This window comes from Sebastes umbrosus, chromosome 11 (genome assembly GCF_015220745.1).
Source record: "Sebastes umbrosus isolate fSebUmb1 chromosome 11, fSebUmb1.pri, whole genome shotgun sequence".
In the NCBI taxonomy this organism is placed as follows: Eukaryota; Metazoa; Chordata; class Actinopteri; order Perciformes; family Sebastidae; genus Sebastes; species Sebastes umbrosus.
In genome coordinates this window covers 4264778-4281357 of record NC_051279.1, presented here as the reverse complement: position 1 = coordinate 4281357, position 16580 = coordinate 4264778, and the positions used below count along the sequence as shown (strand labels likewise).

At 38.7% G+C, this 16580-nt stretch overlaps 2 protein-coding genes and 1 long non-coding RNA gene across 4 annotated transcripts; 1 reads left to right on the top strand and 2 right to left on the bottom strand.

Moving 5' to 3' along the window:
- Positions 1 to 2867: 2867 nt before the first annotated feature.
- LOC119496492 lies at positions 2868 to 8702 on the bottom strand. The gene is made up of 4 exons (XR_005208728.1): positions 8189 to 8702; positions 7860 to 8138; positions 3223 to 3319; positions 2868 to 3128 (listed from the first exon to the last, which is right to left on the bottom strand). It is a non-coding gene; the product is annotated as an uncharacterized LOC119496492 (long non-coding RNA).
- On the bottom strand, positions 3342 to 5864 carry LOC119496489 (sialic acid-binding Ig-like lectin 14). The gene is made up of 5 exons (XM_037783816.1): positions 5841 to 5864; positions 5021 to 5130; positions 4267 to 4668; positions 3655 to 3975; positions 3342 to 3460 (listed from the first exon to the last, which is right to left on the bottom strand). Exons 2-5 carry the CDS (start codon positions 5079 to 5081, stop codon positions 3453 to 3455), a joined length of 792 nt encoding a protein of 263 aa, XP_037639744.1. The 5' UTR covers positions 5082 to 5130; positions 5841 to 5864; the 3' UTR covers positions 3342 to 3452.
- A 134-nt stretch (positions 8703 to 8836) lies between the features above and the next one.
- Positions 8837 to 15211, top strand: LOC119496490 (type-4 ice-structuring protein LS-12-like). 2 transcript variants are annotated; one of them, XM_037783817.1, is made up of 4 exons: positions 8837 to 9029; positions 13551 to 13626; positions 13984 to 14134; positions 14867 to 15211. In XM_037783817.1, exons 1-4 carry the CDS (start codon positions 8979 to 8981, stop codon positions 15126 to 15128), a joined length of 540 nt encoding a protein of 179 aa, XP_037639745.1. In that variant the 5' UTR covers positions 8837 to 8978; the 3' UTR covers positions 15129 to 15211. The 2 variants fall into 2 exon arrangements, with proteins under 2 accessions (XP_037639745.1, XP_037639746.1); XM_037783818.1 differs by lacking the exon at positions 8837 to 9029 and adding an exon at positions 13233 to 13379.
- The last annotated feature ends 1369 nt before the right edge of the window (positions 15212 to 16580 follow it).

Genomic DNA, 16580 nt, shown 5'->3' with positions numbered 1-16580 from the left:
CAAGGCCACTTTTTTTTATAAGGTAGGGTTAAGGTAAGAACTTCTGAAAATCAGCATGTTCTTACAAAGTTGTGATGGTTGCATGCTCCGTGTCTGTGAACATGTAGGCTACTATTTGGATTCAGAACTTTCACATGTGATGAAGTTTAACACTGTTTTATAGCTACTCTTATTTAAGTAAAGGATCTTAACAGTTCTTACATCACAGCATCAACAACAATGTGATGTTACAGACAGACAGCAGCAAAGCTCTGAACAGGTTCCCATCAGGGAGGCAACAGGTGAGTGTTTTACCTGCCAGGTGTTTGAAGAACTGCGACCACGTTGGCAAAATGTCCATCAACCATGTCAAATTAAGTCCAACTGGACTTGTCGTCATCATCACACACCTCCACATGAAGTCAGTAATTAACGCAGACCGACTTCACCTGGTGGTGTGAATTGACTCTCGACTATTTCTGGGAATTGGGAAAGAGTTTTTTGCAACTTTTTTTTTTGCAGTTTGCAGTTTGCGGGTTACCTTCTAGACACGATCACTTCACCTCCAGTTAACGTTACCTGACGTGATGTCTCTATAATAGGCCTACGGTGGCCCTGGGAGTTCAACACACTGCAGCAAGAAAACACAAGCAAACAGACAAAACACAAGCAAATAGATACAAACACAAGCAAATGGACAAAACACAAGCAAATAGACAAAACACAAGCAAATAGATAAAAACACAAGCAAATAAACAAAACACAAGAAAATAGATAAAAACACAAGCAAATAGACAAAACACAAGCAAATAGATAAAAACACAAGCAAATAAACAAAACACAAGAAAATAGATAAAAACACAAGCGAATAGACAAAACACAAGCAAATAGACAAAACACAAGCAAATAGATACAAACACAAGCGAATAGACAAAACACAAGCAAATAGACAAAACACAAGAAAATAGACAAAACACAAGTAAACAAACAAACATCTTCTCCAATTTGACAACACATTTAAAAAAAAACACAACCAACTACAGAAACATGCAAACACAAAAATCAACCAAATACTTATGTATGTTTTATGTTGTATAATTGATTTCTGCTTTAATCTCATAAAGCTGTCTTAAATGCTAATAATAATAATAATAATAATAATAATAATAATACACTTTATTTCTATATCACTTTTGAAAACAACGCTAACGTGCTTTACAATACAAAAAATAAAAATGGCAGACAATGATAAAAAACAATTTCAAACAATAGTTACACAACATTGTGCACAGGAGCTACATATGAGAAAAAGTACAATAAAACAATATAAAATAAATCAAATAATGAATAAAACAAAACTTAAAAGAATGTCTTTGTATATAAATAGGTTTTAAGAAGTGACTTAACAGATAAAAGTAAAATCCAGGCCACAGACCCTGTGAAAGCATACTTATAAAAGAAAGAGTGATTTAAAACAGTATAAGGAGTTCACAGTCTGATCTCCTCGGGGAGGTTGTTCCAGAGTATTAAAGGTCCCATAATATAAAAAAGTGAGATTTTCATGTTTTTTTATTATAAAGCAGGCTTAAGTCCTATATAAATACTGTGAAAGTATCAAAACACTCAATCCACAGGAAAATACACACAGCCCGTATTCAGAAACTCTGCATTTGAAACAAGCCGTCAGGATTTCTGCCCATTCGTGATGTCACGAATATACAATATTTAGACTCTTGACACAATTTTAAACGTAAACATTCTAAATGTGTCCCAGTTTATTTCCTGTTGCAGTGTATGTGAATGTCATCAGCTGACAGGAAGTACATATGGACCCAAGCTGTTGCCTAGCAATGCAATTCTGCTGCAATTCCGTCAAAATGCGCTAAAATGGAGTGTTTCAGACAGAGGGTAAATACAGGTATATTCAGGCCGACAGTACGAGGAAAATTAAGTTTTTTTTTAACAGTACAGCATGTAAACATGTTCTAGTAGAAACACAAAATACAAGTATGAACCTGAAATGAGCACGATATGGGACCTTTAAAGGAAAACAGGGACCAAAGATATCTAGATTTTCACAATGCATCATGATATTTGATGGAGAAAGGCTATGACTATAACACTATAAACTATGACTAATTATTATCATGGCCAATTACTGATGAATGTTTTGTTAATGATTATCTTTAATGTTTGCATCATGACAAGATGCATTGCTGCCGCTCACAGAGAAAAGCAAAGTTGTCCAGATGAGAACAAACATCCTGATTGGATGCTTGAGACAGTCAGTGTCTCCCTCCACAAGACAAACTTTACACTGAAAGTGCAGTAAACAGGCAGGAAGTTGATGAAATTGAAACAAAGGAAGCTCCACAGTTGACATAACAGATCTTAATACAGGATGTTGCAAGTTCAGTAATTCCATAGTTGCTTAATATAATTGGTTACCTCATCACCCAGGGTGCAGCTACTGTTATACTTTTATTGTGAAGCAGTTTGTGAAATCTGTTCTAGAAATATACATAGATTAACATAACACCAGCTCTGAAAGAATAAATATATATAATAGGGCTGTCCAAGTTAATGCGACAATAACGAGGTAACGCATATTTGTTTTGACGCTACTAATTTCTTTAACACATTAACGCAATCGATATTTAGGAGGCTGTAGCGGACTCAGTTTTAAAGCTGTAGAGAGATGCTGGTATCATATGAAACCATAAAAACCTGATGAATCCATCGGTACCAACCATGTCATACTAGCTTGTCACAAAGGAGGTTAAATAACGCTCCAAACGTACGCTACATTTTGTCGAGGAAAAACAGGCATGGCCATTTTCAAAGGGGTCCCTTGACCTCTAACCTCCAGATATGTGAATGTAAATGGGTTCTATGGGTACCCACGAGTCTCCCCTTTACAGACATAAAAGAAAAAGAAATAAACTAAGACATGTCATACTCAGAAAATCTTAGACATGTCGAAAATCAGTTGAGTATGGAAGTAGCCTCTTCTACCACACTCAGTGGAAGCTGACACTAGTTAGTTCAGACGTGGAGCGATAACATCATACTCTGGTGATGGGTCGGTTTTCTGCAGGGACATGTAAGTTCTGTCCTCTTGGTTTGGTTTCATCTTTTTTCTTGTGTTCCTTTGGAGAGAAGAAAGAGTGAGACATGATGTGTTGTCTAAAAGTCTCCATTGATGGAACCTTTAAAGCATCAAATGATGAAGTAGTAACATACCAAAGGAACATCAGGAGGATTATGCAGATGACGTTCACGATGAGAGATGCAACAGCGACGACGACCCAGGGAAGCACTGCACTGGGTCCATGTTGAGCTGCGATTAGAAAGGACACAATGGGTAAAGGAAACCCCTCACTGATGCACACACAGGTCAGGACCTCTGACTGAACCTCACATGCAGAGCTACTTAGGATCCTTGGAAAAACTGCAAACATGAAAGAAGAATCTCAGCAATCTATGAGACAAAATTATTATATATAATGTTATAGCGTCACTAATTCCCAACTTTCCTGCAAGAACACTGTTGATGTTGTAAAATGAAACACAGCTCAGGAAACCAGCAGAAATGACATGACAGCACATCTATTACCACACATTTCAGATAGTAAAAAGTAAAGGAGAGAATAAAGTACAGTATGTTTTACTCACAGGTCACATTCAGAGTCACTGTCTCCTCTGTAGTGATGTTGTTGGTGAAGATGACCTTGCAGGTGACCTCACTGCCGTGGTGCTCAGCTGAAAGGTTAAACATCAAAGTTGAGCTGTGTCTCTGAGTGGCAGCAGTCAGGTTCTCGGTCTTGAGAGCTGTGATGTTTCCTGTGATGTGAGAGGCCTTCTCTCCTGCTCCTCTCCACGTCCAGGTGATGTTAGGTTCAGATCCAGAGCAGAGACCAGGAGCAGTGCAGGTCAGTGTGGTCTGCTGTCCCTCTGTCAGAGGAGGAATCATCACTGTGGGCTTCTGGATCAGATCTAATGGGAGAGCAGTCCATGAGTGGAATCAGGTGAGCAGCCTGAAGGTCACCATTCACTTCAATTTGGGCTAAAATAATCAGGTACTCTGTTAAACATTTCAATGAGTCAGTAAGTAGGAGTTATATCAGGAGCTGCTGCAGTTCCTACTGGTTGCCCACAGAGGTCGACAAATAACAAACATTACTTCATTCTCCATTAAGACTATAAATACGGGAAATACTGTTGGTGCAGTTCAGAGGAACAACAATGAACATCTTCACTGTATACATATATTGTAGCTCTTAATACCTTTAACAGAGACGATTGTCCTTTGAGAGAATGTAAATCCATCGCCCTTCATAAACCAATGACCATTAACTCTGAGCTGATATGATCCAGAGTCGGACTCAATGACGTCATTGATGATGATGCTGCAGTTCCTGTTTGTCACGTCAGGCTCCAACAGTGAAACTCGTCCTTTAAACCCAGACTGAACCTTTTCTTTGTTCTTGAGGAATATGATGTCTGAATCACCACATCTTGGTTTAGATGATTCACATTTGTACCAAACTATATGTTGCGGTGTAAAGAGAACACTAGTGGTGAAAGAACATGGTATCACAACACAGAGTCCAGCCTCTGATGTTATTTCTCCTTCACTAAGACTGATACAGAAATCATTTGTACACTCTCTTCTCCAAATTGATGCACCTGTTAATGGAAACAGAAAAAGAAAAAACTGTGAGAAGATATTTCAATTTTGACAATACACCATGATATTTAATAAATGATGAAGAAGGGATATTACTATCCTTGTTTTTTAAGCAGCGTTGAGCAGACAACAAAACAGAATTTCAGCATCTGTATTTCTTTATCCATAATATATTTGACAAACAAAATAGCCATTTAAAAACTATCTATCCCAGTTAGTTCGTAGATGCTGTGAGGAATGCTACTAATGAGCTGGTTGAAAAACTAAATAACTATTTATAAAGTCAAATTATCTATTTTCTTCATATCTTTAATGTTGGCATTATAACAAGATTATAATAAAGATGCATACCTGTGTCAGCATTGCTGTCTTTCACAGTGAAGAGCAGAGTCGCCCAGATGAGAACAAACATCCTGATACGATGATGAAGACAGGCTCTTCCTCCACAGAACAAATGTTTCCTTTCAGAAGCAAACACATTTTAAACTTTAAAATGTTTCAGTTGAAGAAACTGTATCTGAAACACCTCCACGGTTCACAGCACAGATTGAAATACAGGATGTTCAATGTTCACCTTTTCTGTAATCACAATAACACACGTGGCTAACATCTTCTTCAGGGTTGTGAGTCCCTTCAAATGTTTGATTTCCAAACTCTTTGTAATATCTGTTCCAGAAAGAAATAAACTTAAATGATCTGTAGCAGCTTTAACTAAAACCCCCTAAGCTCAGACTTTCTGAATGAAATGCACACATATTTTACAAGTAAAGCGAGGAACTCTAAAAAGCATTTAATGACATTAGTTAGGAAAGAATTACTTCTACGGTTTCCATTTACAATTTAAAAAGATATTTAAAAAAAAGAGGTTACAATTTACAATTTAAAAGGATAAATTTATATATTATATACACACACATATATATATATATATATATATATATATATATATTATATACACACATATATACATAACAGTTTATATATAAGGGTGTGGCTACCTTGACGTGTTTTTATTGTGAAATACAAGTTGTTATATGAATAAACTTTATGACAATTACCTTTACAAAAGCTCAACAACAGCACTGATACATTTTTATATTGTTCAGGGAAGAATTAATCACACAATCAAATACAATAATATTGATAAGATAAGATAAATGTTGTGTTTTACCTCTTTCTGCCTTGTTCAGCTGCTCTCTTCTCTCCACAGAGATCTCTGCTCTTAACTGACTCCGTCTCTCTTTTCCTTCTCCTTTTCTGCTTGTGATTTTTAGGGAAGCAGTCTCACCCAATTTATCTAACCACAATCTAACTAACTTCGAGACGTGTTGAGCAATTTCTCATGAAGTTTTGGTGACTTTGTTTGTTTTACGGAACTGACATATTCTATGGAAACCATAACACACACTCTAGTCTGCACAGTGAGGTGTGCATGATTGTAAATGATCTGTATTATTGTCTTTTATCCACAGTGGTGTTTCAGTATTGATGGTTAAATGAGAGTTTCTGTCACTGAAGTATATTAAATATCTTGCATATTCAAAGAGAACAGAGATTCAATTAGCATTCATTCTAGTTCTCACGTTTAACTATGAAGCCTCTTAGCAAGAAGCATCTCATTTGTATTTTTATGGCATATATTTTGCAATATCTGAAGGTACTGTTTACTAGTTATTATGATGTACTGTGCTGTATATCCAATTGAGAAGCTCCACCTTCTCTACAGAAAAAATACTGAAAAGGAAACTCCTTGTGTTAGTTTGTTAAAGTTGTCCCGATCTATTTAAAAACATAATTCTTGCTAAACTGAAACAGTAAATGTGCTGAGCATGAATTTAGTCATAAAGAAAACAAGTAGGCCGACATTAAACCTGCACAAAAAGTCTCGGCATTCATGAAGTCACGGATTACTTCCCTTTTTAATGTGGTCAATATGCAGGCATATAGGAACCAATAAGGACAAAACTGTAGCAAGTTCATAGCTAAATATAGTTATGATCTAGCAAGTTAAAGTTTCAACAGGAAGTTATAAGGGAGAACACAGTGATGCCATATAAAGAAATGTTTCAATGAATTACCACTTCAGGGACGTTTCTGAGAACAGAACTTAAAGATGTTGCACAATAAACCATTAAAGCAGCAGTAGGCAGAATATTTGTGGCATCATTGGGCAAAAATTCCATAATAACCTTTCAGCATATTGTAATTCAAGTGTTCTGAGAGATAAGTAGACTTCTGCTCCTCCTCATGGCTCTGTTTACAGGCTTTAGAAAATCTATCCCGTGACGGGAGACTTTGACCAATCACAGGTCATTTCAGAGAGAGAGAGCGTTCCTATTGGCTGTGCTTCAGTCACGTGACTGGAACTTGGTGTTCCTTCAACAGGTCTCAACATGGCGGCGGTGTCACAAACGTTCTCATTTTACAGCTAAACCGTGCACTACAAGATGATTCTGAAAACATTTGAGGAGAGAAATAGGCATTAACGTAACAGAATATTGATTCATATTTGATCAGTGCTGCCTAGTTTGACCGTTTGGTTTGGAGTTCGCAAGTGCAGTTGGAATCACAATTACAACTCAAACATAATCACAATTAAATAAAAAAAAAAATCAATTCATTACACTTGAAAATGACTTCACTTGTTTTCAGATCTCCAGACTGGTTGAGAAATCGGCAAAGCACTTAAATCCCAGCTATAATAGATGACTGTGATTATACTGACATAACACATGCTCAGTGGACTCAGTTGCATCTTCTACTACACTCAGTGGAAACTGACACTAGTTAGTTCAGACGTGGAGCGATAACATCATACTCTGGTGACGGGACTGTTTTCTGCAGTGACATGTAAGTTCTGTCCTCTCGGTTTGGTTTCCCCTTTTTTCTTGTGTTCCTTTGGAGAGAAGAAAGAGTGAGACATGATGTGTTGTCTAAAAGTCTCCATTGATGGAACCCTTAAAGCATCAAATGATGAAGTAGTAACATACCAAAGGAACATCAAGAGGATTATGCAGATGACGTTCACGATGAGAGCTACAACAGCGACGATGACCCAGGGAAGCACTGCACTGGGTCCATGTTGAGCTGCTATTAGAAAGGACACAATGTAGATTATATAACTGTTCAACAGTTATATTAATGCCGTACATTCTTATTGATATCAGAGATTGGTGATATGTGTGTTCACCTTCTCGTCTCTCTGAAGTTTTGATGGTGACGTTTTGTCGCATTTCCCCAACTTCACTGCTGCTGACACACTCAACAACAGTGTTGCTGTGGTCTTTTACAGTTAGGGTGGCGGTGCTGTGGACCGTGTGGTGGGACACGGTGGTGGTGACAGAGTACTCAGCGTGGTTCTCCAACAGCTGCCATTTGATGGTGGGTAAAGGAAACCCCTCGCTAATGCACACACAGGTCAGGACCTCCGACTGAAGCACACATCCAGAGTTTAAGATCTTTGAAAGCCCTGTAAGAACACACATGAACATGAACTTCCTTTTAGTACAGTCTACTTACAAGTCACTGTTACATCAGCATATGTAGTCAAAGTCTCGTCCAGAATCTTCTGCCGTCACATTAGGGATGACAAGTGTGTTGGATGCGGTGTCGTTCTGCAGGTCAGCATCAGGTCCGTTGTGTAGGTTTATGTTGGAGCCAAGTATAGTCCATGTGATATGAGACGGAGGAGGAACACTTTCAACACTGCAGGTTAAATTCAGAGCATCTCCCTTCCTAACAGTTGTATCACCAGTGATTACAGGTGTCTTTAAATCTGTGGAGCAAATTGTAAACAAAAGATTTTAAGTTAAGATACGACAAAGAGGTCAGAAACAGATACAAGATATTTAGTGATGCATTCACACATTAACTGTCTCAGTGTGTTCTTTCTTATAATCCTACCACTGGAGGGCGCCAACGTCTAAAGATTTTTCAGACTCTACACACACAGTGGCTTTAACCGACAACACAAGTTTTTATTATTCTAAACATTTGGCTCCAGTGAGGCTGAGAACCACCTGGAAGCCTTCGTCTTGCCTTCACAGGTCAGAGGACTTTTTAAAAAAAATATTTCAATTAGAAACTACAGCAAAGACACTACATTTCTTCTGCAGTCAAAAATGTCATTAAAAAATGCACATTGAGGCCTCAGCTCCTGGAGAGATACTGGGAGGTCATCGCTAAGAGGCCAAGGTGGTATGATGACAGCGACTCAGATTAGGTCTTCAGCCCCGTATGAAGCAGGACTGACCATCCATCTGGAGACAGTTGCATCTGATGCCTGGATTTCTCTTTGAAGCAGTGAGGGATGGCCTTTGTATGTGGAAGGGCTGGCAATGCCCTGGGTAGCATCTTGCAGGTAGGTATGTAACTTTAAGAGGTGTCTTTTGTGTCTGATTTTGACTTTTTATGCCTCTGCGCCAGAGACAGTCGTGGCCAGAGGCATTATGTTTTATGGTTGTCCATACCATTCTCAGGAACGCGATATCTCAGCAACGCCTGGAGGTTGTATCTTCAAATTTGGCACAAACTTCCACTTAAACTCAAGGATGGACTGATGAGAATTTGGTGGTCAAAGGTCAAGGTCACTGTGACCTCACAAAACACGATTTTGGACTTAACTCAAGAATTCATCTGCTAATCCTGATAATTTCACCCAAATGTCTAGGAGGATAAAATGATGAAGTGATGACATTTTGGACGTTTCTAACTTTAAAGGCTGACTAATTTGCATCTGGCAGGGCTGGCAGTGCCCTGGGTAGCATCACCAGGGTCTGTTTTAGTTTTGTAACCTAAAGAGGTTTCCTGAAGAAGAAGATCGAGCAGGATGGAGCTTTTTGTCTGAGGACATTTCCACTATAACTTGATGCAAAAGAGGCAGAAAGGGTGCATAAAAATTCACCAGAATGCAGGAAATGAAACGTTTGACACTCGAAATTTGCTCAATGTGTCTCCCCCCAATGTTGAAACTAAACCTAGGCCATCATGTGATGTACATGTGACATTCTCATAAAGGTCTGATCCTAGAATCGCCCCTGGGTCAGAGAGAGAGAGAGAGAGAGAGAGAATAGGTTGGTGTCGAGTCAGGAGCTTTCTTGAGCCTTTATCACAGTGTTTCACTTACAGTAGAATCAGAGGTATGTAAGATATGTCGGGTGGGTTCACTTAAGTTCAACTTAAGTGAACTCTGTGAATAACCACATTTGTTGAAGATTAACCAACACCAAAGATAGCCATTTAAAAAAAAGATTTCTTTCTTATAAGCCTGCAGTTTGATATAATATGTAAAGTATCCTCAGTCATTTATTTAGATGCATACATGCGTCACAATAGCACAAAACTATACTATACTAAAACTATACTATACAGACCTTAAAGGTAACCGTAAGGACAGATAATAGCAGATAATACCTGACCTTCAATCTTATGGATGTTGAACTAGCATGTAAGCATAAAAATGTCCACATCACCTCTGTGTATCAAGACGCAGCTATATAGTCCGTAGTGACATCCACGGTCTGACATGCATCCTTCAAACAGAGGCAATGCTTTTTATTTTCTTATAGGGACAGTGTGTAAGTTTATAAATGTTTTAATCATTTTTTATTGCCAATGTGTGAACAGGTTGTAACCTAACTTAAAAAAATTAGACCTAAGGCGACCTTCTGTGTTTCCTCTATCAGCCTGTAGACTGTTTTAAATGTCATACGCGCTCACGAATGTCTTTCAGAGTTAAAAGTGTGCAACCATAGCTAACATTTGGTTAGAAATGGAGTCCGCTAATGCCAACAAACGACCAACACCCACCACAACTCAGAGTCCAACACAAACTCCACGGAAGCACGGATGCTGTCTGATTCTTACATCGAGCCCCTTTAAAGCTGAATGAGGCGAGATTGGAGCAAATATGATTAAAAAAAGTTATTTTTATAAAACGGTCGTTATCATGACAGTAGTACATGAAACAGGTAATCTGAAAAATGTGCCTCTGTGTCCTCCGGTGCTCCTAACGACATCTGCAAGATTTCACAGACTGGAGGAAAACAAGCAGTAAGAGCTGATCTGAGGTCTGCTGTCCATCTGCCGTCTATGAGAGCCGGCTGTCAATCACTCACGAACTCCGACCAAACGGTCAAACTAGACAGCGCTGATCAAATATGAATCAATATTATGTTACATTAATGCCTATTTCTCCCCTCAAATGTTTTCAGAATCATCTTGTATTGCACGGTTTAGCTGTAAAGTGAGGAAGTTTGTGACCCGGCAGCCATGTTCAGATGGATTGAAGGAACACCAAGTACTGGTCACATGAAGGGAGCACAGCCAATAGGAACGCTCTCTCTCTGAAATGACCTGTGATTGGTCAAAGTCTCCCGTCACCAGCTAGATTTTCTAAAGCCTGAAAACAGAGCCATGAGGAGAAGTCTAGTTTTCTCTCAGAACACTTGAATTACAATATGCTGAAAGGTTATTATGGAATTTTTGCCCAATGATGCCAAATATATACTGCCTACTGCAGCTTTAATGTCTCTGTAAATCAATATTCATTCTAAATGGACGTTCAGTTGTATTTATACAGTTTAAAATCAGCGTCTTATCATTCACGCTCCTGTCCGACAAAGCACGCTTGCTTAAGTTATTCGAAGCTGTTGCACCGACATTTCCACTGTTGGTATATGCTTTGAAAGACAGAATCCAAGATGGCACACGAAGCATCGGTGAGCACTAAAAGTGGCCGCGCAGCAGACTGGAATATTTTCACGTGAAGTCTGCTAAAGATAGAGGAGAATTTCCTTGCAATTGCTTTATATTTCTATACACATTGTTCCCAAACAAAGGGTGTAGAACAACACCGAGAGGGTACAAAAACAGATGGATAAGTAGGTTGCCATAGTGACATTTGAGACCCACAACCTTGCCAGCTGTAACAACACGAAAGAGAAGAACAGGAAAACAATATGTAAAAGCACAAATATAAAATAAGCAAAGTACACATACGAGTTTTAACCATTTGACACATCTATGCAGTAACACAAGCGTGGTGGTTTAAAAAGATATGAGGCCCAAGTGTGATGACACACATGGGAACTCCGGTATCTTGTGCTGTGTCGTCTGTGACGAGGTTATCAGGAGCTCCTCAGCCGGCTGTAGATTGTTACATACAGTAACTGCTGATAGGACCAAGTGTCCAAGGCTCCGTCAGCACTACTGAGTAACTCTGTCTCATCAAATGACCCTCTGTTAAGTAGATAATAATGCATGAATTAAACCCTCAGGGCTTTTAAATGGCATACTGTATAATGTGTATTATTGAAAAGGGAAGAACTCACACACAAACTTAGCCCAGAGTTAAAAACATGAGGACAAATAAAATCTTTATGAGATTTTTTCGAGTTTGTGTTGTCTGCACTTTCCTTTTAGTGTTTTCCTTTCTCTCTTTCAGTTGATATAGCCTACAGTCTATTTTTACTGAAAGTGTTTTATACCTGCTGGGCAGCTGTGGAAGAAGTATCCAGCTCTTTTAACTTGAATGTAAAATTGGCAGTATTTCAAGGACAAATACTTCACTACAAGGATAAGTCCTGCAATCAAAATTGTAGTATAAGCAGCAAAATGTAAATGGCACTGTGCTTAGATGCTGTCTTGATGATCTGGATCTCTATATTACTGGATTGTTATTGCTGATGCATTGTGTGTGTGCAGCATTTTTACTTGTAGCTGGTTGAAGTAAAGCTACATTTTACTACTTTATGCACGGTAGGGTAGTTTAAATTACAATAATAATACATTATATTTCATAATAAATCAACCGATGATCATCACTCCTGTGCTCCCCAATGCACACTGGCTGCCTGTTTTGTTCAGAATTGATTTTAAAGTTTTAATGATCACTTTTAAAACATTAAACGGCCTTGCCCCAAACTACATCAAGGATCTATTGACCCCCTACGTGCCTTGGCGTTCCCTTAGATCAGCGGATGCAGCTCTGCAGGTTGTTCCCAGATCTCGGCTTGTGACCAAAGGGGACCGGGCCTTTGCGGTTGCCTATTGAAATCAGACTCGCTACATCATTACCATCTTTTAAGTCCCTTCTTAAAACTTTCTTTTTATAGGAAAGCATTTTTGAATAATTAATATGATGCTGGCTTTTATCATCCCTCTGGCCATTTTATTCTGCTTTTTAAAAAAAAAAAAAAAAAAATTCCCCCAGATGTTTTGCTGATTTATTTATTTTTTTTCTGTTTTGTTTTTATCTGAAAAGCACTCTGTAACCTTGTTTAGAAAAGTGCTATATAAATAAAGTTTATTATTATTTATTATATGTTCTGTATGTAAAACCCTGACCTTCAAAGTAACCCATAAATCCAGCTGTCAGATTAATTTGACTAACTTCTAAGCAGCATGAAATTGAAATGCTCAAATTAAGTACCAGTACATAATATAGTAAAGTCAAGATTCATCAGGTCATAGCATCCAACAATTCACAATGAATCTCTCTGCTACTGTACACACACACACACACTTTGTGGACTTTGTGTCTTCCCTGTGGCAGCTATCAAGCATCAGGGTTCAGTCAGATTGAGCTCCTCTCGTCAGTTGGAAGTGATTAAATTGTGATTAGCTGTGATGAACTCATCCTGTGGAGCTATAAAAGCCTCCGTCTCTCTGACAGAAAGCACTTTTACGTCCAAGAACCCCAGGAGTTAAGGTTTGTCTCTTGCTGCTTTCTCTTGGTGTTCCTGATCATTTGTATGGCTCTACACTGAAATGTATTGTTCATATATTTGAGGGAAACACATTGGCTACTACTCATCTCTAACTTCTGTGCTTATAACTGATTTTTGCAGCCTATTCTGAATAACGCTTTAACTTTCTCCAGGTTACGTCTTCCTCATCTGCAACCATGAAATTCTCCCTCATTGCCACTCTTGTCGTTGTGCTGGCTGTTGCCTATGGTAAGACATACTGTACTTTCACTGATTAAACAAAAACCTGTATATTTTCTGCACATCAAAACCTTTTCTTGTTGACATTTAAGCAACTAAAAACCTTGATTTTAACTTGATAACCATGCAATTTAGACAATGTTTTAAAGGTTAGACCTTTCTGAACCCAAAGTGGACCATGCAAGTTTTCAAAATCTGAAAATCAACCAAATTCAAAGGGTTGTATTGTGTGCGTAAACCTACTCTTCAATCTGATGAATTGAAGGCATTACTGCTCGTATTAGTTAACTATCTTCAGGCCCTGCAGTGTGCAGCTTTTAATTATTCATTTAGTGGCTAAAGAAGAGTAAATATGTGTTCTCACAGGCACCGAGGCCGGGTCACTGGTGAAGCGTGATGCCCAGTCCGACTTGGAAGCGATCACCAAGCTCATCAGCAGCATGTCCACCAGCATCACCAGCGCAACCCAGGACATGGTGGAGAAGGTGAAGACTCTCGAGATGACCAACACTGCCCAGTAAGTATCAGCCTATCTACTGCTTTAAACCAAACCTCCACTTACTGCAATGCATTCAGGTTTTTTCATGATTGTTTTGTGGATCAAATGCAGCAAATTTGACTTTTTGTGGGAATCTAGCAATTTAAAATCCTGCTTCCTCTCTGTAACAAGCAGCAGCCTAGAGAGGTTCATGCAAGGAAATGCTTCAAGCATAAACTCTAAATGTTAATAGCCAGCAGTACATCAATGTATGACAGTTAAACTGTTCTTTTTAGAACAATGTGTTATATGGAAGTTCCAGAACGGCTAATTTCTCTGCAAATTTGAATTTATTTTACTTAATTTTATACACCAATACATACAGTACAAGTTCATTTATCAGATTTTTAACACGTACAACATCTCATGTATTTGAGAAATTCCCGACTGCGGAAAAACTGGCTCTAAAAACAACAAATATGTCACTTTTCAGTCAATTGTCAAGATGAAAAAGTCATATTTATGATGGCAAATTATATGTAAAACATGAGGCTAGAGGCTATTTTATTGTGACCTATAACCTGGACTGAATACACATGTAAATACACACAGTATACATCCTGATTGAAGCAATAAGTAGTCAACATTTCTCACAGAGTCACATCAAAACATTTACAGGCTGTTTCAGTTAATTTTTCTTTATTAAAATACAAGTGAGAGTCAGCAGCAGATGATTAACAGGCGATTGTCGCTTCCTCCTCCTTCACACAGGACTTACATGGAGGACAGCAGGGCCAAGATCCAGCCTCTGGTTGAGAAGGTCCAGGCCGAGGCCGCCAAGCTGCAGGAGCAGGTCAAGCCCTTCATCGGCAACATCGAGGACACCATCAGGCCCATGACCGAAAACTTCAACACTCAGGTCAAGCCTCTGACCGACAACTTCCACGCCCAGGTCAAGCCTCTGACCGACATGATGGAGAAGTTCTTCCAGCAGGTGATGGACCAGACCAAGGCCCTGCTCCCACCCCAGTAAAACGTCTCGTGATCCTCCTCTCTGTCTTCATTCCATCTGACATGTGATGTTTGAATGTCATCATTAAAGGGGTTTGAAAGTCATCACTTTGAGCTGACGTATTCTTTATTTTGACTTATGAGTAGATTTGTATTCTGAGATTAATTTATGAAAAGCCAAAAGGGCAAGTAATCAAGCTGAAATGAAATATACTGTAGCGGAATGTGATGAGAAAGTGGAAGTCGATATCAACATTACCTCTGACCTTTGGGCTGTTGGTGTTTTCCATCATTCACGGTTCAATATTGTGAAGTAGGCTGTCGATAGGCTGGAGTCCAGCTTACAGCGTAGATAACATCCGACTGATGACATCAACCCAAACTGATGGATGTATTGACTTTAGGACAATAATTAACCTAATACACAATCACAATGATAACCTGAACAAATCGGACCGTGTAAAAGTCTTATTTTATCACAACAACCTTTAAGCTTTGGGGGGGAAGAAAATATAAAACACCTCCAACGGATGCATTTGTATGTTTAATTTACCATTTGTTCACAACTCAAAAACAGTTTTATCCATGTAAGGGATAATGTGCAGCGAGACGGTCATCGTTGTGAAATAAACCCCGACAAGGTGATGCGGCATTGTTGTTGTTTATTTCACAACAATGACCCGCTATCTGTACATTATCCCGCTTATTACACGGCTACTTACTTAAAGGTCCCATATTGTGCTCAGGTTCATACTTGTATTTTGTGTTTCTACTAGAACATGTTTACTTCCTGTCAGCTGATGTTATTTACATACACTGCAACAGGAAATAAACTGGGACACATTTGGAATGTTTATGTTTAAAACCGTGTAATGGTCTAAATATTGTATATTTGTGACATCACAAATGGACAGAAATCCTAACGGCTTGTTTCAAACGCACAATTTCTGAGTACGGGCTGTGTGTATTTCTCCGTATATTGAGCGTTTTGATAGTTTAACAGTATTTATATAGCACTTAAACCTGCTTTATAATATAAAAGACATGAAAATCTCACTTTTTACAATATGGGACCTTTAAGAAATCAATAATTTGACACAAAAACGGTCCGCCAGAGTCCGACATCAGAACTGCGCCCATAGCAACGGTCTGTTGAAGAAATAACAGACCGCAGAACGCCGTGATTGACCAATCAGAATCAAGTATTCAACAAAGCCGTGTGATAACTTCTGTTAGCACAAGCGTTACTAACAAACCTCGGCACGATCAATTTACTTTATAGGAATCATTATTATTATTTCTAGGGCTATCCCAAATATAACTTTTTGGGCTTTGAAGCTTCGGTGAGAAATATTTGAAGGTATTTGAAGCTTTGGGGCGCCCCGTACACACACACACATACACACGCACACACACACACACAGACACACACACACCTCTACACACAATAAACAGCGATATCCATCTGAGAATA

Coding starts and splice junctions, on each gene's coding strand:
- LOC119496489 (XM_037783816.1), bottom strand. CDS start 5,081: ATGTTTGTTCTCATCTGGGCGACTCTGCTCTTCACTGTGAAAGACAGC. Junction 4,669..5,020: donor AGACAGCAATGCTGACACAG/GTATGCATCTTT, acceptor TTCCATTAACAG/GTGCATCAATTTGGAGAAGA. Junction 3,976..4,266: donor GACAATCGTCTCTGTTAAAG/GTATTAAGAGCT, acceptor CTCTCCCATTAG/ATCTGATCCAGAAGCCCACA.
- LOC119496490 (XM_037783817.1), top strand. CDS start 8,979: ATGGCCTTTGTATGTGGAAGGGCTGGCAATGCCCTGGGTAGCATCTTG. Junction 9,030..13,550: donor CCCTGGGTAGCATCTTGCAG/GTAGGTATGTAA, acceptor AACTTTCTCCAG/GTTACGTCTTCCTCATCTGC. Junction 13,627..13,983: donor TGTGCTGGCTGTTGCCTATG/GTAAGACATACT, acceptor GTGTTCTCACAG/GCACCGAGGCCGGGTCACTG.